The sequence below is a fragment of the Gymnoscopelus braueri genome (genome assembly GCF_963280865.1).
Source record: "Gymnoscopelus braueri genome assembly, chromosome: 17".
Lineage (NCBI taxonomy): Eukaryota > Metazoa > Chordata > Actinopteri > Myctophiformes > Myctophidae > Gymnoscopelus > Gymnoscopelus braueri.
Window position 1 is genome coordinate 13,652,176 of NC_137617.1, and position 21,625 is coordinate 13,673,800.

Consider the following 21,625-nt stretch of genomic DNA (forward strand, 5'->3'; position numbering starts at 1 on the left):
AGCTGGGCTCGTTATTGGCCCTTTGTGAGGACGATCTTAATATGGGAACATTATTACCTAAAAACACTGAATCCACTAGAGACCACTGGAAAAAAGCAGGACATTATTCACCACGCTGAAAGTACATTAACCTGAAAGGTTGTGCTGTTCCCAGAGAAAATAAATAACAAACAGAGGAAATGTTTTGACAAAATGGTCGTGGAAATGAATGAAATTGCTTTAAAATAAATCTAAGTTGAATGGTTGTGGGAGAAGGGGCTGTGGGCAGGCTCGCTTCTTTTTCGTAAACCCAGTCCAAAACATTTTTCATCAAATCCATAACTAATGACAGCAGCGATGCTCCATAAAACATGGGGTTTTTCAACTTGGTGGGTCTCTTGTCACAAGAATGTGGAGAGAATGTGTCTCCTTTCCAACACACAGCGGCAAACAGCCTGCTGTGACTTCTCAGTGAACCTGAGCATCAGTAGAGAATTACATTTTAGGCTGGCAAAGGGGGAAAGGGAAAAAAAAAAGATAAAGAGAGATCTCAACGTATCCCTTCATGAGATGAGAAGTTTATTTGGGAGACTTAGAGCAGGGGGTTTATAGCAAACCTTTCAATGCCGAATACCCCAAAATAGCCATAGCCGCTGGGTGCAGCCCTCCTATTGGGAAATGGCAGAAAAAGAAAAAGAAAAAGAATTGGGGGGGAAAATAAGCAAACATTGCAGATCTACAAGCTCACAATGCGTCACATCACATTGTGAGCTTGTAAGTCTGTTATTTAGCCATTTATTTTTGTGTGTGTCTTTTTCTGCCTTTATTGGATAGTATTAGTGAAGAGAGACAGGAAATGGGGAGAGAGATACGATATGCGGAATGACACGCAGTATCGGGCTCGGGACTCGAACCCGCAACTCGCTGTCAGGCTACATTGAGCCGAAGTGGACCCAGCGGTCCGGGCCTATTTAGCCATTTCTAAAATACGTATATATATGTTTACACCCATTTGTATTCTTTTTTTCTTATGATTGAAATTTCTTATGATTTATTATCGCCCCCCATTTTCCTCTTTCTAAAAGGCCCCTCTGGTGGCGCCCCTCCCCTTGAGACCTGTGTGACTTGTAGGAATGAATGGCAGACAGTGTGAGATGTGAGTGTGCATTTGTGTGTGTGTGTGTGTGTGTGTGTGTGTGTGTGTGTGTGTGTGTGTGTGTGTGTGTGTGCGTTAAGTCGTACCTGTTTTGGGATCCACGTCTGACTGTAGGTGGGGCGGCGGGTTCCCCGGTGTGAAGTGCTCATTGCTGTACGTAATCAGAGGCGTGAGCGGGTGCACATGGTGAGGGTGCTGTACCACTGGAACCTTATTAGACTGTAGCGAGAGAAAAAGGAGGGATAGAGAGAGAGAGAGAGAGAGGAGGGGAGGGAGAAGGAAAAAAAAAGAGAAGGCCTGGGTGTTAATATTTGGGTTAGGGGGTAGGAGATTGCAGGCGCCTGCCACAGAATTACATCTTGGCTGAGAGGGAAGGCTCTCGTCGTAACAAGGGCTATCAAATTCTGGCTGCTGTCGGCGCGCCAAACCACCACGCCACCACAGTGAAAATAGTGCGGTTTGTAATTAAGAACACTTCTGTGGTGTCACCCCCGGAATCCAGTAATGCAATCTAAACGGATTGAGGGGCTGGCTGGGGGGGGGGGGGGGGGGGGTGGTGGTCGGGCTGCCATTTCACATTCAGAGCTGGTACGTGTGACGAGGGACCGCTAACCACCAGCGGTGGCGGTGATCGATCAATCTGCAAACCACTAAATCAAGCCAGCGCGTGTAAATCCAGTCATTAGCAGCGGCAGTCAGCGCTCTCCTCTCCTTTCCTTTCCTTGAGTCTCTCCTCTCCTCCTCCTCCTCCTCCTCTACCATTCGCCTCGCTGCTCCCCCTATCCCCCCAGGGTCTGCTTCACACACAGGATAGGCAGTATTGTAATAAAAGAAAAAAAGAGGAGAGAAAAAAAAAGAAGAGGGGTTTGGGGCGGGGGTGGGAGGCAAGAAAATCCATTTCTGCATTTTGGCCAAATTAGTTTAAGCAATGTAATCTGCTTTTTGTGCTCCTAAGTGGTGTAGACTCCCCCCTCTCTTTTTCCTTTTCAATTAGCCAAAGATTACAGTGGCGCTTTAGGGGTGTGTGTGTGTGTGTGTGTGTGTGTGTGTGTGTGTGTGTGTGTGTGTGTGTGTGTGTAGCCGTGGGCCCGATGTTAACCACAGCTCAGCCGCACTCATCAGGCTGGGACACACACACGCTCTCTCTCTCTCTCTCTCTATTGCACACAGTCCCCAACCACAAGATAACCAGATTAGCGCTCCTCTGACTCTCACCTCTTTATCCACACTTCCTCAGTCTGCCCTCAGCAGACCAACAAGCACCACTAATCAGGCTTATCATAACATGAATGATGTGCTCAGCTCCGTGTGAGAGTCTGGATGTGTGTGTCTGTGTGTGTCTGTGTGTGTCTGTGTGTGTGTGTGTGTGTGTGTGCGCGCGCGCACATGTGCGTGTTTGTTCAGTCGGGCTTTCGTCCAGCCCAAACACCCCTCATTAGTATCCCAAACCCAGACTGAGGCTAAAGACAACCACCGTGGCACGTTTCCAATGGACGCTGAAAGCGCGTTAATGGGACTAGATGTTGGCAGGGGGGGGCATACATACATACATACATGGATACATGCATACATACATGCATCATGCATACGTAAGACGCTCAATCGGGGGGGCCAACGCTCATTGACTATACAAATGCAAAAAGCCGTGAAGCCCAGGGTAAGATAAACGCGTGCAGAGCTTAATATAATGAAACCCAATCATCTCCGCGGGCCGCTCGAGGCTTAAGCCCCCTGATTTATACGTTAGCTAACGCGCTGGTTGTCTCCCGCCGCCCCGCAAATAGCCCCGGCCTACGAGCTCGCGGGACGCGGCGCGTCCGGGACACCATCGTGTGACTAAGTATAAATCGGGGGCTTAGAGTGAAACAACACTGTGTGGCTGCTTCAGTAGCTCTGCCGTTGAAGCCTCATCCACCCAAGATTTGGTGGGCAAATTCTAACACGGGTGATTGAAGCACCCACCACCAACCCCCCCCCACCCCCCCCCATCCCACAGACTGCATGGAGAGAGCGTACGAGGCTGCAGATTCTAAACCTCAATCCTCTAGCGAGGAGAAGAGGGGTGGGGGGGGGGGGTGTAGAGAGAGAGCGAGAGAGAGAGAGGGGGGTACGGGGGTGTATTCCCCATTGCCATGGTCCCAATGAAACATTAATGAAGCCCAGGAGAACTCCAGGGAGACGGAGAGAGGAGGACTCATGGGACTCATTCACAGCCCTGAGCTGAAAAGACCATGAGAGAGAGAGAGAGAGAGAGAGAGGGAGAGGGAGAGGGGGAGAGAGAGAGAGAGAGAGGGAGAGATGCAAAGGGGAGGTGTGTGTGTGTGTGTGTGTGTGTGTGTGTGTGTGTGTGTGTGTGTGTGTGTGTGTGTGTGTGTGTGTGTGTGTGTGTGTGTGTGTGTGTGTGTGCGCGCGCGTGGTGGTATTGGTAGAATAGATCTCATTAAAAAGGAACACAAACCGAGGCATTCCTTCCTGCGTATGACGACGCCTCCTGATCTGATCTACACATCTAGTATACATTTATATACAGACAGAGAAATAAGAAAAGAAAAGAAACAAGCAGAGATGCTGGAAATCACTGGGAGTCGGTGAGGGTGAGGGTGGGGGGTGGGGGGGTGAAGTTGTGACAGCTGCCACACACCTCCGATGACCCGGCCCGCTGAATGCCACCGATGCCCTGGCCTGGACGTCCCCTCTGTCGGTCCCTCTCTCTCCCTCCCTCCCTCCCTGTCTCCCTCTCTCCTAACCCTTTTGCACCCCTCCCCGTCCCCGTGCGCTCCTCCCCTCCTCAGTAATGATGTGAAAGAATGTTGTCAATTCTCTCGCCGCTGAAAGGCTTTAGTGGCCATTTAAATGGGTTCTTTTGTCCGCGGGGCCCTGGCCATTGAGAGGACAGTTCACCGCGCTCATCCACTGAGCCCACATTTAGACAGAGGGTGAGAGAGAGACACAGAGAGAGAGAGAGAGAGAGAGAGAGAGAGAGAGAGAGAGAGACACACACAGAGCGAGAGAGAGTTAGAGAGAGAGAAGGAGAGAAGCCAACCAATTTACATCATAGTCACTTGGCTACCAGAGCGCGTTTTCTTTTCATTTTTTGGAGGCTGAAAAGCTCAGAGCAATATGCAACAGTCTAGCTCTGTGGTTCTTAACCTGTGGGCCGGGGCCCACTCGGTGGGCCGTGAGGATATTGCAAGTGGGCCCTCAAATAATAATAATAAAATAAAATATTTTATTGGTAACATTAATATAAAATAAATTTCTGTACAAAAACATTTCAGTGTTTTCCTTTAAAACCTTGAAAAATGAGTTTTCATTGTGATAATACAAACTTGAAGTATACTAAATTGGTTCCATTGATCTAAGCCAGAACACAGATTATCCTAATCATTAAAATAAACATGCTCTGAAAAGTCACGTGGCCCACCCATCTGGCCACTTAACACGGCGAGTTAAGTGCCCAGAGGTGGGCCCTGATTCAGAAAAGGTTGAGAACCACTGGTCTAGTTAGCTGCTTCTATAGCCACTGTCCTTTCCTCCAATCACCTAACTATATATACACTTACTGCTATAAGAAAAGAAAAGAAATGCCACCACATCTTGTGTGAACAGAGAGCTACACCACAAAGTGTTCATTAAAATTATGAGTGAGTCATGTCCAATATGCTCAAGACGTCAAATAGTTCCAGTTAATGTTCATTCATTCAACCTTTATTTAAGATTCTCGGAGAGATCATTGAGGGAGACCCTCATTTACAATGACGCCGAGATTACACACACATAAATAACATAAGAGCAACAAGAAAAAAAAACAATAAAGTTGACACAGACAGTTGTCTGTGCATATTTCAGTGTGCAATCTGACTCTTTAAACATCTTAACGTTTAAAAGTGCATCACAAATAGTTTGTTCTGCTGCAATCTCTACTTCCAGGAACTATTAAGAGGCTCCATGATCCGCCATTGCCGTTTTTGTGCACATTACACAGGATATCACTTTAGCTCACCGTTGACACAGGGCTTTGTCTCCTGGATCTAGGTCTTAGCCAGGCTTTTTCCCAAATCCCACAAGCCCTAATGTACAACTTAGAACTTACACCTACTGTACAGACACGCACAATCTTTCAATTATTTGTATTTCATCTACACACACACACACACACACTTGACTGACATGGGTCTCTGCCGTTCACTTCTCCTCCCTGGGACAACATCTTTCCGTGGCCACTTAGCATTGAGGTGCACCTGCACCTGCCTGGGCAGAGGGCCCTGCATTGGGCCCTGCAGACCACCGGGGGGCGGCCCGGCGGCCACAGTCCAGGGAACACAGTGCAACAAAAGGCACGCTACGTGGGAGGCTTCACTCACTTCACTCCGACAAAAGACAAAACCGAGACAAAGAGGACTTCCTGCATGTCCGACCTGCCCGCCACCCCCCTCATTATAAGTATACACAAGTACATGTTGTCAAAGACACAAGCGTGTGTACACACGCACACACACACACACACACTTACAGCTGTGCAATACTTCCAAGTGTCCACTCTTGGCAGACTTACAGTCCCCAAAATAGCACAGCAGCTGAGTATAAGAAAACACACACGTCATCACTGGCTGACCCCTGACCTTCAGGCCGTCTCCGCAGCCACCCAACCACAGGGGGCCTCCCGTAGGTTCACTGGCCACGGACAACTAAGCTGAGAGGGGGGGGGGGGGGGGGACTCACATCCTGTTCTCTCTCTCTCTCTGAGATGTTCGTCCATTTCAGGAATCAGTTAAAAAGCCTTTCTGTGTTGCGAGCAGGAGAAGCACCTGGAATGATGCACGCCATGCATTTGCGACTGGGTTAAAACAAATGAAAAAAGGCCTTCTGCAGGCCTGTGAAGTGGACAAATGAACGGCCGTCTCTGAGCCGCTTCATGTCAGCCCTCTGGGGGGGGGGGGCTGAGAAAGTGACAGCAGGGCAGAGGGAATGAGAGGGATAGAGAGAGAGAGAGAGAGAAGGGGGAGAGGTGGGGGGGGGGGGTCCCCGACAGGAAAAAGCTGTTGGCCTTGCATTTCCGCCCGGTGGCAACTCCCAGCGCCAATCTGAGACCTAAATGTGAAGGTGGTTGACCTTGCTGACCTGTGGGTTTGAGGGCGGCGGGGAGAAGGGGGGGGGGGGAGCACTGGAGGCCCCAGAAGGCCTTTTTCGCTCTCTCTCTCTCTCTCTCTCTGCTTTATGTCATGATATGATGAGTTGTCACAGGGGCTTGCGGGGGGCTCTAATGAGCTGTAGTGGGGTTGGGGGCCGGAGGAAGGAGGACAGGACAGAGAGGGAGAGAGAGAGAGAGAGAGAGAGAGAGAGAGAGAGAGAGAGAGAGAGAGAGAGAGAGAGAGAGAGACGTGACGTGGGGTGGGGGCTGACAGCATGGTGATGGATGGGGTGTAGGGGGGGGGGCTCTCTCAGACCTACAAATTCCAAAGCAAGCAGAAAAAGCTGCCTGAGCGCCCCCTGCGCTTCTCCCGGAACGTGCCAGTGGCCCGCGTCCAAAGCACAGTGCAGGACACCATGCATAAAAGCATGCGTACACACACACACACACACACACACACACACACACACACAGTGTCAGAAAGAATGATTTGTGTTTGTGTTTGCCGGAGAGGAGGAGGAGGAGATTACAACGAAAAGTACAAACTGCTGCCATCAGTGTGAATGAATTCAGATGTTGCCTTGATGGAATCTTCAGCTCCTCTGCAAGAGTTTGTCCTTGGGGAGGAAGAGTACCGGAGTACTGCCCCCTCCAGGCTGGAGATCTTAATCTGTGAGCAAACTCTGCATCGTACCAGCGTGCACACACACACACACACACACACACGCTCAAAATATTACCTTTAGCACCGAGTTCAATCAATGTCAACCCGATCAAAACATGTCAATCACAAGCCATCACTCAACCTCAACATCTTAGGAAATGCTCCCACACATCTGAGATTCCTCAGGGCCAAGATGTGCCTATATATATTACTTTACATAATACAATCTATTATTATATTTATTTCTAGGTTAATAAGGAGGGAAAAAAATCCTTGTGATATTCGAGAGGGGAATGGCGTGATGAGAAAAAAGGGCATTTAGATTTAGAAGCCGATACAGAGAGGTGTTGATCAGTTTTCTCACAGAGACAGGAGACGAGTCTCGGAGGGCCGACGGGGGGCTCCCGAGACCACGCCGTATTTAAAAGTTAATCTATTCACTTTGCTGCACTGACACGCCGGCTGCTTGATCAGAGCGGCGAACAAAAATATTATGTGGGCCAGAGCCTTTTACTCCCCCATCTCCTACCGGCAGCACTCAAGTCATTCAGCACCATTTTAGCTTTTCTTGCTATCTTCCCGACATCAAATAGAATTGCAGAGAGGGGGACTCGTTTCTAATGTGTCGCGGATAAATAAATTGTGCTGCAAATTGCTTATATACGTATATATGGGGTGGTGTTGGCTAGAATTGTACTCTCTAAATAACACGTGTGCGCGCCAAAACCTTTTTACTGTAATTGTGAACAGCCTTTTGAGTTGTCCTACCTGACTTAAAAGAGGAGCCTTATTTATCGCTTGCCTAAAATAAATGATCTACAAGCAAAAATGATGTAGATCAGTTGTTTTCGGCAAGCGACACCGTTGTGTGATGGTGTATACAAATGTACTCTGCTTAACTATGCATTCAGTCTTTTGATTACGAAGTCAAATCATCGCAAAAGCATCTGCAAAATAATGTTTATTTATCATTTAAGCTTAACATGTGTGAGCGCAATACATTAAAAAAAAAATCTAATTATAATATTTATAGTATTTTCTCCAATTGTTTTATCTGTGAGCACCTAAGAAAATGATCTAAGAATGCAATTATTTGTGGCATCAAATATCGTCATCAGCTTGTCAGTCAGTGTTTACTAGAATATAAAATAAAAAAAAGCTAGCACACTATCACAAGCTAACACAGCAAAGATGAATAATACAACACACGCACGCACGCGCGCACACACACCCCTGCTCCAATAATAGAATACCAGATAAGAAACGGTCTTTAAAAGCAGATGGCCACCAGCGCCAGTCCTACCACCCCCCCCCCCCCCTTTCTCCCACCAACAACACCGAGATGCTATGTGAACCTGTCTCATGCTACGACTTTAATGATAAGATAAACAGCTGCAACAGAGAGAGAGAGGGATGTAGAGAGAGAGAGAGAGAGAGGTGAGGGGAAAGAGAGAGAGAGAGAGAGACAGAGAGAGAGAGAGAGAGATAGAGAAGCAGGGGGGGGGGGGGTGCAGTGTTACTCACCCAGCTGCTGAGATTAACGTGCCACTGCCACCATGCCACCTGCCGGAGGAGAGAGAGCGCGGCGGCCTCGGAGCTCCCGTCTCCCTGCTCGCCTTCCCTCTCCTCCTCCGGCCCGACCAGCGCTCCATCCCTGGGGTACATGACCCCGTCCTGCTCCTCACCACCACCACCACCCCCCCGCCTGTTCCGGCCTGGGAAAAGCCTGCCCAATACTCCACGTGCGCGTCTGTGTCTTCGCGGGTGTGTGAGTGTGGAGCGTCCAGGCCGAGCATGAGTGTGTGTTGTGTTGTCTATCCCCCCCCCCCTGCTGTGTTCACGCGATCCGGACGACCATTGTCCCCTTAAGGTTGTGTCATTAGAGGACGTAGTAGCGGTTGGGGGTGAAGGGGGGTGGTGGGGGTCTAAGGCCTAGTCTTGCTACTCACACAACACACACTCACTGAATGCAGCGCTCATTCCCCGACAGTCAGACAAACAAACAAACAAACCCACCCCGCCGCAGCCCAGAATCCTTTGCTACGTAAACCACGGCAGACCACCGGCGCTCTCTCTTCTTCATCTTCAGGAGAAAGGTTTTGACGCCGACGACAGGAAGGGCTAGCAGTGAAGACATGGCATGGAATGCGGGAGGGGGAAGTTTGCACAAAAAGAAATAATATATATATATATATATTTATATATAGTGTGAAGCTTTTCAGCAGAGCAGAATCATTCCACCAGCACACACATGCATGTATGTATGTATGTATGTATGTATGTATGTATGTATGTATGTATGTATGCGTATAGATAAATAATATGTGTGTAAATATATATATATATATATACATATACATATATATATATATATATATATATATATATATATATATATATATATATATGTGTAAATATATATATATATGTGTAAATATATATATATATATATATATATATATATATATATATATATACACACACACATATATATAATATGAATATACACACATACATATTTATACAAATACACGTATACTATATATACACACACAAAATAAAATATCTGTTAATACCCAAATTGCGACTGTGTACTGTACACTGGATTTGTGTGTGTGTTTCTAAGAATAATGTAGTGTGTGTGTGTGTGTGTGTGTGTGTGTGTGTGTGTGTGTGTGTGTGTGTGTGTGTGTGTGTGTGTGTGTGTGTGTGTGTGTGTGTGTGTGTGTGGCCTTGCTGTGCCTCCAGGACGCCCAGAGATGAACTGGCAGCTTGAAAAGCGTTGGCTACAACAAGGTAAAGCGAGCAAGGGAAGAGACAGAGACAAAGACGAGAGAGAAGGCAGCAGAAAGAGAGACAGAAAGAGAGAGGGAGAGAAACAAGAGAAAGATCGAGAAACGAGACACAACAACATGCACAAAGGGAGGGCAGGCTCAGCAAAGTGTGGCCAACAGTCATTTATCTGTGTGTTCCCCCCCACCCTCATCTCTCCCTCTCCCTCTCTCTCTCTCTCTCTGAGACATGGACTTGGCATCTAACTCTGCTTGGCATCTACTCGAGCTTTCTCTGCTTCTTAAAAAAAATAATTATCCACTTTCACCCTGGCGTCCCAAAAATGTTCAAACATTTTCTAGATTTTTCAAGTTTCCTAAATGTTTCTAATTATTCCTAAATATGAAAAAAAAAATCTACATTTTAAAAAATAGCCGAATCTACAAACACATAACGAGTCGCGTAGGGCTTAAGTGGGTTAACCACATTCGCCAAAAATAGCCAAAATGTACAAGTTGTGAGCTTGTAGATCGGCTATTTTTGGCAAAGAGATTTGGTCTAAGAGTGGGGAAAAAAGAAAGGAAAAAAGAGAGTAACAAGTAGAGTTTGCAACTCTGGCCCGTTTTAAAAGAATAGAGGGTTTAAGTGGTTAAACAAAATAAGGGAAATATGGCACGATTCTTCTCTCCACTCCATCTAACCTCTTCCTGTCCGAGGCTCCTCTGATCGCGGCCTCCAGCAGAATCCCCCAGCCCCCCCCCCCCCCCTCTGCTCTCCTTCTCTCTACAATTATGTCACCTTTTTGCTTTGGTTCATTTATTAGCTTCTTTTCCAATATTTAGCTCTCCTGCGAAACAGAGCGGCTTACGTTTTCTTTTTTTACGAGGTGCAAAAGACGAGCCAGAAAATGTACTGTACAGGCCGTACCGGTGTGCAGAGACATTAAGGCTGCTACTAACTTTTAATGTTCTGTTATTCTGTTACAATAGCCTGTAGTCTGTTGTGTGTCCTTTATGTGGTCATGGGCTCTTTAGAAAAATGGTAATCAACAGAGATGCTTTACTAATAAATCTATATTATACAAAAAATACATTTAGAATTAGAGTGTGTGTGTGTGTGTGTAGAAAAATATATGTTTAAATATGAGTGCAGAAATATATCAGTTTGAAATAATAATACAATTAATATTTAACTTTTTCAATGCTACTCATTGATGCCATGAGATTATGTTTCCCTTAATCACAAATGCATAAAATGTCTCAATACTGTATTATTGGGAAAATGTCCATATATTTAAAAGGGGAAAAAGGGATATTTCAGGAAAATATCTCCTAACAATAATAACCATTCAATGTTGATCATAGAGGAAATCCACTTTAAACAATCAAACAATTACTTCATTCAGATGAACAAACGTCTTCTTTGATTTCTCCCTTAATAACGCAACATTTTTGATACAACCACACAACAAACATAAACCTAAATTGCTAAGATAATTTTGGCATAAAAGGATCGTCTATAAATTCAACAGCGTTAAGAATTATATAAAATACAATTAGAGAAATTCACGGCATCATAACAAATTATTTCTCTGCTCCAGTAAGACAAGGTGCATTTGAAAAGTTCACAACAACCCTTTTTCTTTTCATTTGTTTCTCCACTGTTCTTTCGTTTTCCCCCTGTACTTTATCTCTCCCGTGTGTCAGAATTAGCATCCTGCTTCTCTCCTGGCTTGCAGCAGGCAGTCCTGAGGCCCTTAATGCCAAAACAAAAGCCCTGGGAATGTCCTTTACACGACTTGGACAATAGCGCCGGGGCTCCGGCTTGACAAGTAAAAGAGCCCCCGACAAGGTGGCGGCTAATTGCCTCCCCTCCCTCCATTCATCCGGCCCGCCACACTCCTGCCACCCTCCTTTTGTCCCCCATGCACTTTCTTAAGTAAACTGCCAGTTTGCAGGCGAGTGATGGACAGCTCCCAATCACCTCCGCCACAATGGCATCCAAGCCACAAACACAGAAGACAAGAGACAGGGGGAATACAAAAAAAAAGAAAAAAGCCCACAGCCCTGTGTTACTGTCTCACATGCTTGCATGACACCAAGAAAAAGTGCACAACAAAAAGTTTGTCAAGGGAAGAAAGAAAAATAAATCTTGTCAGATTAATCTACAAAATAAAAAGTACAAATGACTGTAAACACAGTTCCAACTTCAATGTGTTGAACCCCTACCAGGCAGCTGGAAGAAACCAGTGTTTTATACAAATCAAAAAGTTATTATATTAAAAGAATATATATCAAGGATTGAATAATCTTTCAAATAAAGATCATTCAATAATCATGTTGTTAAAGAATGCTCTAATACTTGAATTAAATCAAAGGATTTTGACTTTGGATGTTAACAGAAATGTGTACAATGGCTGTTACATTGTGTGGAATTATTAAAATATCACACACACAAAAATTACAACAACTGTATTTAATTCACCACATAATTAGTCATTAACTGGATATGAAATAAAGATTAAATAAAGATTGCGTGTTTGCCAGCTAATAAAAGGTAACAGTATTTTAGTTTGATGTCATGGAGTAATACACTCCCTGTCAGGCTGTCAAGACAAAGCAATCAAACACTGCCTTTCATTACCCAAATTGTCAATCTGTCACTTAGCAACATAACCATTATAAATTGGCAAACGGAAGCCACAGAAATATCTGCAAATTAAATTAATCTAAAAAATAAATACAAAATGTAAAACCACACGAGCGACCGGAGAACAAAGCACAGGTGACATTATGAAACAAAAGATTGAAAAAAGGCTTACCATTTAAAAGAGCTGTAACGCAGGGTGCTGCTCGGTTCCTGGTTTAAACAAGCATGCTGGCACTCGCCGTGGTGCACTAGACTCCAAACAGACTCCCATCACCATGTCATCCCACTAATCCACTGGGGGGCAGCACCTCATCTACGGCAGCCCCTCGCTAACGCCCGATGGGTTAAGCCGATAAGAGAGCGTCCGCGAGCCCAGGAACGCCGACGCGAGCCGCCTCGGCAAGCCACGTCCAAGCTCCCACACAGCGGAGCCGGAGCACGGCGAGGCAAGGCGAGCGGCCGAAAAGAACTGCTCACTCTCAGCCCCCTCATTACACACACACACACACACACACACACACACACACACACACACACACACACTGCTCCGCTCCTCTTCAACACTGACCGGGAGTCCCTTGCTCCCCCTCACCCATCTTCATATCCCCCCCAAATAGACCCTTTTGTGTCCATCTCTCTTTTCTTTGATAAGTTGAAAGAACAACGCCAAAAAAAGAGCGAGAGAAAGAGTGCGGGAGCAGACCGAGGCTTTCATTGGGCTGCTTGGCTGACATAAAGGTAGTGGAGTGCTGTCTATAGGAGTTGCCCCTAACTTGGCTAAACTCAAGCAGCAGGGTGTCGCTTGTCATGTCACTAATCCCCAAAACTAGCCACGCTCCATTCACCGCTAGTCGCACTAAATTAAATACAAAATCAAAAACACAAACGAAGGGCAGGAGGAAAAAAAAAAGAAGAAATGTGTCACCGAGAAAAGAAAAAGGAAAGAACTACAGAAAGTAACGCGATCGGGGCTGAGCGTTGCGTGGCATCGGTCCTAGCCCCATCGGTAGCCGCGTATTTAGATTTCGGGCGCCCCGGAAAATACAGCCGCACAAAAGACAACTTAATGGGAAAAAAAACCCAAAACATACATTTATCACCAAAAGAGCCTGTCACACTGTTCGCGCTTTAGCACCTCCAACTTCTCCTTCCTGGACTCTCTAAAGACAAAATGACAAGAGGGGAAAGGAAGCCCCCGACTCCAAAGGCAAACACGCCAGACAACAAGCCAACAACAGCAGTTAAAACAATAACAAAAATACCAATAGATGGAAACAAGACCCTGCCTTGTCTTGTGGAGGAGCTGGCAGTGGGGAAAATTCAAGCCGGCCAACTGGTGGCTCGACGAGAGGAAGCCCACTCTTAAAGCCGTGATCCGACCATCCACCATACCACCGCTGTGAGCCTTTTAACCACAGCAAGAAAGAAATGACTATTGATCTTCAAATGGCGATAATTGAAAAGATCAAAAAGATTAAACAAAAAGAAAGTGGAGAATATGCTGACTTACCATGTTAGGCTCCTTTTTCTGCAAGTTTTTGTTTAAATAAAAAAATAATAATATATATATTCACTCAAAAGATGCGGCATTGGAGGTGTCAAATTTTTGTAGCAGCCTCTTGATCGTATTACTTCCGCAGTCCCGGTTTCCAATGCGTCTGAACTTTTTCCCTTTCTCTTTTATTTTGTTTGTGGTACCTAGCCTTTTTTTCCCCTGCTTAAGACTTTAAAAGCCTTGAGCGCAGTAAAGCAGCACAAATTATCTTGCCACCTTGCGCAGCTCTGATGCTTTGGCCGCTAACTTTGGAAGGCCCTTTACCACTGCATCAAAATTAGCATTGTCAAAGCAGTTAATGAATATTAATATTGTATTTGTCATTGGAGCTGGCCCATTGCTGAACTCCAAGTCATCCATCAGGGACAAGATTAAGCACACAATTATTTCTGACTGACAGGGACCAAATCTGGAAGATTTTTTTTCCTCTCCTCCAACAATTTAAAGAAAAAGACACAACATCATCTTAAGGTACCTCCCGGGAGACAAGACAAGATTAATACACTTTTAATGAAGCAAGATTTCATTGTGCGTGAGCTGCAGGAACCTCCGAGAAAAAAAAGAAAAAAAGAGTGGGGATATAGAAATATTTTGACTCATAATTTTAGCCATTATTTAAGCATTGAAATCACAAATTGCAAGCGCTTTTGATGACAGCAGACAAAATTTATATTTCAAGGCGTCAGTCACCCCGCCCCCCCTCCCCTCTTTTTGATAAAAAAAAAACGAAGGAATCATTCTCCTTGATTTCTCTTTTCTTTTTTTTTCTCTCTACTTTTTTCTTTTTAAGAAGAGGTGGATTTCTTGCTTTCTGACCTAGGTTTAAAATGTGGAGAAATAAAAATGTACGGGTGTTGCGAATAATACCGGCACTAAATTTGACATAAAAGATTCATAGAAAAACAACAAGGCACGGACCTCCAGCGTTCTTGCCGCCGGAGCCCGGCACCGAGAGCCGGGGACCACACAGAAAGCCTCCGTTAGCGCCACCCCGCTACCAGCCTTTTAGCCCCGACCAGGAGCCTTCTCTAAGCATCTCCAACATCATCATCAACATCAACGGCAAGCAGCCAGTTCCAGCTCTGTGGCTTACCACACAAACCTTTATCTACAACTGTCAGACACAGCACTTTGTGCAATTTTGCACAGCACAATGCACAATTTGTTTTTGATCGCTGCTAAGAAACAAAAGACGACGAAAAAATTCACACCACACCACTGAACCTCAGAGAACAATCATTTTCAGGAACGTCCCGCTAAAATATTCAAAATGCATTTTTCCCCCCCGAAATATATGTGCCTCAACCACCCAGCATCCTTACCTGTACCTGTCTTGAAAAATTTAACAGATAGCATGCCATCTAAGTTTATTCCTTGCCTCTGTCCCCCCCCAAAAGCATTGCAGCAGCTTTTGCTTAGTTTTGAAAATGCAAACCTCAAGCCACAACGTCTTTTGTCTAAGACACTGTGGGAAATTTGGCTCGAACACAAAGTCAAGTCTAGCGTGCGGCCCGAGAGCGCTTCCCATCCATTATCTGACGCCCGAACGGCTTTTCTCTGCATTTCACTTATTCATGCCAGGGTTCACGAGCAAATTCACAGTCTTATTTATAGCACGTTAAGACTCATTTTCACCCCAGCTCCCTAAGAACACAACTAGAAAAATAAAGTGAAAAGCATCGAGGGGGTGTGGGTAGAAAGAAACAAAAAAAAACACAGATGTGGACCAGCAATAGTGAATTGCTGGGAGTTCAGGGGGGTCAAGCTGTGGGCTCACCTTGGAGCGTTGGGCCCCTGCTGACCACCCTGCCGGCACCCTAATACCATTAGCAACCCTCAGATGAACATACTAAATTGACCCGTTGTTCTCCAGGTGCTGATCCGGCCTAGCCCAGACACTGGTATCACAGCCCCCAAATACAGATGGTGCTCGCTTTTACCAAAAATAAAAAAGGGCAGCTTAGAGAGTGAGCGCGCTACACATTTTCGTATTTCTCCAAAAGCCGTCGGCATTGCCAAGATTCTTTTTTAAGATCGCACTGCACTGACAAAAAATTCTGCACTCCCTTCAAATATATATTTTAGAAATTCATTGAAAAAGGTTTTTTAAATATAATAATTGCTGTAAATATATATTTAATTCTGACAAGATCTTGATATAATTGATCAGACCAGAAATAAATTACCTACTCCAATATTATATTGATTCAATTTAACAAATTGCATACAAAATTCATTTATCCCCCAAATTTGAATTGATATTTTCACACAAATGTATAATATTTTTTGTCATCACCTTACGAAATAAAATATTATACAATAAATATAAAACAACACATTCATTACTGTAGTAATATACATTTTTATTTTAATAATTCAGTATTATTCTAATGGCAATAGAATAATACTGCATTAATATAAAACAAACTAAATTTGGCATTTAAAACTCTGCTTAGTGCGAGGGAATGTGGAAAACTCTTGTTCTTGTTCGATAAATTCTCGTATAATTGCTCTGACAAAAGCACACAGGCCAATTAATTAGGCGTTCACACAAGGCTGTCTATGAAAATAGGCACAGAGCACAGGAGCTCGCTGCGGCTTAATGCGAGCTGAGAGTCTAAAACAGGTCCAATCTAGGTGAGGAGAGAGAGAGAGAGAGAGACAGACAGACAGACGGAGAGCAAGAGAGAGGAAGAGACAGAGCAGAGCGCGAGCGTCTCCGCGGCCCGGTGTGATCACATCAGCGCCGGTATCAAATTAACTCTCCGACTTTGAAACTTATTGATCTGCTATTAAGACACCAGTGAACTTGATGAAATGAGTGCGGTAGGTGACTCTGCCACTTCAAAGTCTTGCGCCAGCCGCATAAAACAAGCCACTTTGATCCCTCTCTCTGCTCCTCCGATATGGAGAGGAGGGCTTCAGAAGAACCTCCCCAATTCCACTCTCCTCTCCTCTCCTCTCACCCGAGGCCCAGGCTCTCTTTTCCCCTATTTTGGGCATGTCATCATAGGATTAGAAATTCAATTTTTTTCAACAGAAAACAAATCCCCAGAAATAGCTGATCTACAAGCTCACAAGGCATTGCATCACGATGCGTTGTGAGCTTGTAAATCTGCAATTTTACAAGAACAACCAACACATTTAGAATACCGTAGCATACGGATGCACATAATGTTCAGATTGAGTAAAAAGAGAAAAAATATATACCTCTTCATTCAACACACATACAAGGTTTCACACATGCGGTCATGTAATGAAAAATAAAAATAAACCTCGCTAAGCAACGAAAATACAGCAGTCATCTAAATATATTGGTTTTTAAAATTCACTGGCGATAAGAAGGGGATTCTTCACGCCAAATACAGCATGTAATAAGGTGGGGATGAGAGACAATGCAGAACAGGAGATAGCAGCGCTGCTATTGTGCAGTGAATACACCCCCTTCTTTGCTTAAGGCAACTCTTCACACCCACATTAGATAGCACACACTGCCAATCACACCTGCCGTGTCTGTGGTTCTTTTATTTTTTTTCATTTTGTGCCACTGGGTGGAGGTAGTAGTTAATGTTTCTAACATGCAGCGTGGTACCAGAGAGCACACAGGAATCACAACAAATCAAGACCAAGCCCACAAGAACACAACAAACCCAACCCACTACGGTACCCATTGCAAGAAGGAAATACACCAAAGAAAGAAACATCGGATTATATATATATATATATATATATACACATATATATATGTGTATATATATATATATATATATATATATATATATATACACATATATATATACACAAATATATATATACATATATATATACACACACATTTATTTATATATATATATATATATATATATATATATATATATATATATATATATATGAAAATGTTCCTCTTTCAGTACAAGACGGCCTGCAGAATTGATGTGTACAAGCTCCACAGTAAACAGTGCTGTAAGAAGGTCTTAGGTTCCCTCTCTGGGCTGTGTGTGTTGCTAGCCTAACAGCAGCGCTGAGGAAAATAAATATTAACGGCTAAATTAATCATCGCCAGGACACTGTTTGTGCTCAGGCTCCAGTGCTCAAGAGCGTGTGTGTGTGTGTGTGTGTGTGTGTGTGTGTGTGTGTGTGTGTGTGTGTGTGTGTGTGTGTGTGTGTGTGTGTATATATACTTATACTACTATACTTGTGAGGGCCAAACGTCCCCACAAGTATAGTACAATTGGAGAATACTTAGTTTTCCACTAGTGTTGTCGCAGCGCAATGTGTTGTGAGCTTGTAGATCACCTATTTTTGGATGTGGGGTTATGGCTAAAAATAGCAAAGAGTGTACAAATGACTATCATAAAATTGGCGTCATAAAATGTTGATGTCCTCAAAAGTATAGTAATAAAAGTGTGTGTGTGTGCGCGCGCGAGTGCTTGGGGCGCCAGGGCTAAGCCGTGTCTGTTTAATTAAGTGGGGTAAACATGACAAATGCAAGACAGTTAAACATTTAATGTGTGCTTATCAACCCCCTTCATTTACTGAAAATGGTTTTTGTTTCTTTCTTTTTAAAGAGTGATGTGCGGGTGAAATAAATAATTGAAAAAAAAAAAAAACGTCATAACGGCAGTGGATTAGAACTATGCCCCCTGTTTGCCATGACAAGTCAGCAGGCGGCTTACACACACACACACACACACACACACACACACACACACACACACACACGGCAGTTCCTGACAATCGCTTTGACGTCCACACACACCCCCCCTCACCGTTTCCACCCCCCCTCACCGTTTCCAACTTAATTCTGTTTGATGACAAAAAACGAGATTAGGTGACAAATCAAATAAATACAAACACAGCTGTTTGTCAATGGCACAACAAAAATTCAATGCGTTTCAACTTGGTGACGACACAGCGTCACGTAATGATGGCGGACATTTTTTAAGCAACAGGAAGAAAATAAAAACGTATCAAAAGGCCCCTCACCCCTGATGAAGATGTTTAGATGTGGGTTGTGTTTTTATTCCTGGATAATGCCCCCCCATTTCATACGTGGTGTTGATTCACACCGCCTAAAGTCAATGTCAAGTCCCGGGTTCCAAACAGTCCCACAATAAATAAGAGAAAGAACAGAGCCCGCGGCGTGCGCGCGCGCACACACACACACACACACACACACACACACACACACCTCTGTTCTCAGCCCACTTGCAATATCTAACTAAAAGTTATCACTTCCGCTGTGACAAAGGAAAAAACATATATATAGAATAATTATATATACGATATACGGGTGGAGGGTGTGTGTGTGTGTGTGTGTGTGTGTGTGGTGTGGTGTGGTGGTGGGGGGGGGGGTAGGGGATATAGGAGCAGAGACAGAGGCTGCAGCTAAAAAGCACCAAAAAAAAGAGGGGCAGGGAGATGAAGAAGAAGCAAAAGGAGGGAGGGAGAGAGAGCGAGAGAGGGAGGGAGGGAGGGAAGGAGAGAGAGACAGAGAGAGAGAGAGAGAGAGAGAAAAAAAAGGAGCCCTGTGCCACAAGCATATATAAGAGAAACCTTCACCAATTAGTGAGGAGAATCGGGATAGGGAACTGCCGCGGCGTCGGCACTCAAAGCGCCCGGGCCTCGCGGCGAAGCTGTCATGTCGGCTGGATTGATCAACAGGACTGCTATTTCTAATGGCATGTTGTCATGAAGGCTCAGCCATGGGGAGCCACCTGCCTCACTCCTCGCACACAGCACTCTGTGTGTGTGTGTGTGTGTGTGTGTGTGTGTGTGTGTGTGTGTGTGTGTGGGGGTGTGTGTGTGTGTGTGTGTGTGTGTGTGTGTGTGTGTGTGTGTGGTACACATGCACACACACACACACACTCACACGTGTGCATGTGTGTGTTTGAAAGCTGGGGTTGTGGGGGTACTGCTGCAGCCCTACCTATTCTGTGCCCATATATCTTTTACTAACAATTTGAAAAAGGGGGCCTGGATTCCTCCTCCTCCTCCCAGTATCTGGCAGTCTACCCCCCCCCCCTCCTTTCCACCACATACACACACACACACACACACACACACACACGCGCACACACACACACCCTCCCCGAGGTAAAATGTGCCATGTGCTCCTGGATTTTTTTTTTTTTTTTCTCAGAGCAGTGCCAACCTATTGTAGAATGCAACACAATGGATACAAAATATACATACAGTATACAGCAGGTTGGAGGACGTTACAGTAAGAAGATGGAATCGAGAACAAAACCGCCGAGTGGGTCAACGTAATCGTTCGGCATGTATGAATAATTGAAAACGGATAAATACCCTGGCTTTATTTATCGCGTTCGTTTTTTTAACGGGTTTTTATTTCATCATCGTAAATGTTCTTTTCGCCGGGAAACAAATTATGGTCTCAATCAGACGCCGTGACACGTTGCATTATATGAGTAAATAATACTCGCAGTTATCATCTGAAAAGCATTGCATTTGATTACAGCTCATACGCTTAAAAGCAAAAGAAGAAAACAATTATAATCAAGCTGTCAAATAATCAGTGAACAAAAGGAAATGCGTCTGCAAAATACCATCGCGGTTAAAAAGCACAATCAAACAAAAAGCAAATCGTTTCTTTAAAAGAAAATTGTCACGTTAGCTTAGCTTTTCTTTTGCGACAAAAGAAATAAAATAAAATACACCCAGGAAGCTGACTTCTACGATTCTAGCCTCGGCGGCTAGTGTGGCGAGCGAACAATAAAAAGTCAAATAAAAGTTACAGAACTTGAGAGTTCAAGGTAGCGCTGGCCACTTGCTATGTGTGTCACGTACGGTTAACCTTTTTATCGGGCCCGCCCGCGGTCTCATCACTCGATGAAATTCTTTGCCCGGCGGCGTTGGCTTAGCCGAGGGACACGGACCAATGGAAAAATATTTCATTGTGTTAGCATTTCAAATGGCGAGTGGAGGGCGGGGGGTGGGGCTGTTTGGAGGGCTGGTGGGGGGGCTCTAACCGATCATTGCCAGCGGAATTAATTGCCTATTCTGAGAATAATGTCCCTTACCCACGATCCTCGGAGGGCCGAATGCTAACGGAGGCCACTTTTCTTCTTTTTTTATTTTTTTGTTCGGAGTCTTCAAAAAGAAGTGCGCTTCGGGGTACCGGCCATATTAGGGCTTTAGCTCAGTCCCCTAAAGGCCGGCAAAAATAATCAGAAGCGCTGAACCAAACTCAACTAATCCGCAGCCTAATTAAAAACGCAGAAGCGCAAATACACCTTAGCCTAACGCCAACCCGACAAATAAATACTTCTTAAGAAGAATCAATAAACATCATTATTTAACAAATAATAACATAACAAAATAAAAATGTTAATGTAATTGTTTGATGCTGTAAATTACGGAACAAGAAAAAAAAACGGACTCATCCGAATTCTAACGGCGTGCTCGGCTTAGAGCCGGTCGCTAGATAAATGGCTCAAGATGGAGCCACCATAGTGGCGCTTCTATCCTTTTATTTAAGAGGATTTGAGTTCAGGCTCCGTTACACATTGCCCAAACATATGCAATGACCCTAACTAATATTGGTGCATCTTTTAGCCACATCTTAATCTAACCTTTTCTTTTCCTGTTTTTTAAAGCTCCACAGCTTTTCAGACTCAAAACAGCATAAAGAATGAGTATTGTTTGGGGCGAGGGAGGAGGCGGCCCTGAGAGACGAGTCCACAGAACGCTCGGGCC

At 44.6% G+C, this 21,625-nt stretch overlaps 1 protein-coding gene across 12 annotated transcripts in view; it reads right to left on the bottom strand.

The window, feature by feature from the left end:
• The window catches only part of tcf7l2 (transcription factor 7 like 2), a 109,194-nt gene that overhangs the window by 19,448 nt on the left and 68,121 nt on the right, over positions 1–21,625 (bottom strand). For all 12 annotated transcript variants that reach the window (XM_080455522.1, XM_080455512.1, XM_080455521.1 and 9 more), the window contains one exon: positions 1,222–1,354. In XM_080455522.1, the coding sequence (XP_080311648.1) occupies positions 1,222–1,354 (133 nt within the window). The remainder of the gene's footprint in view (positions 1–1,221; positions 1,355–21,625) is intronic.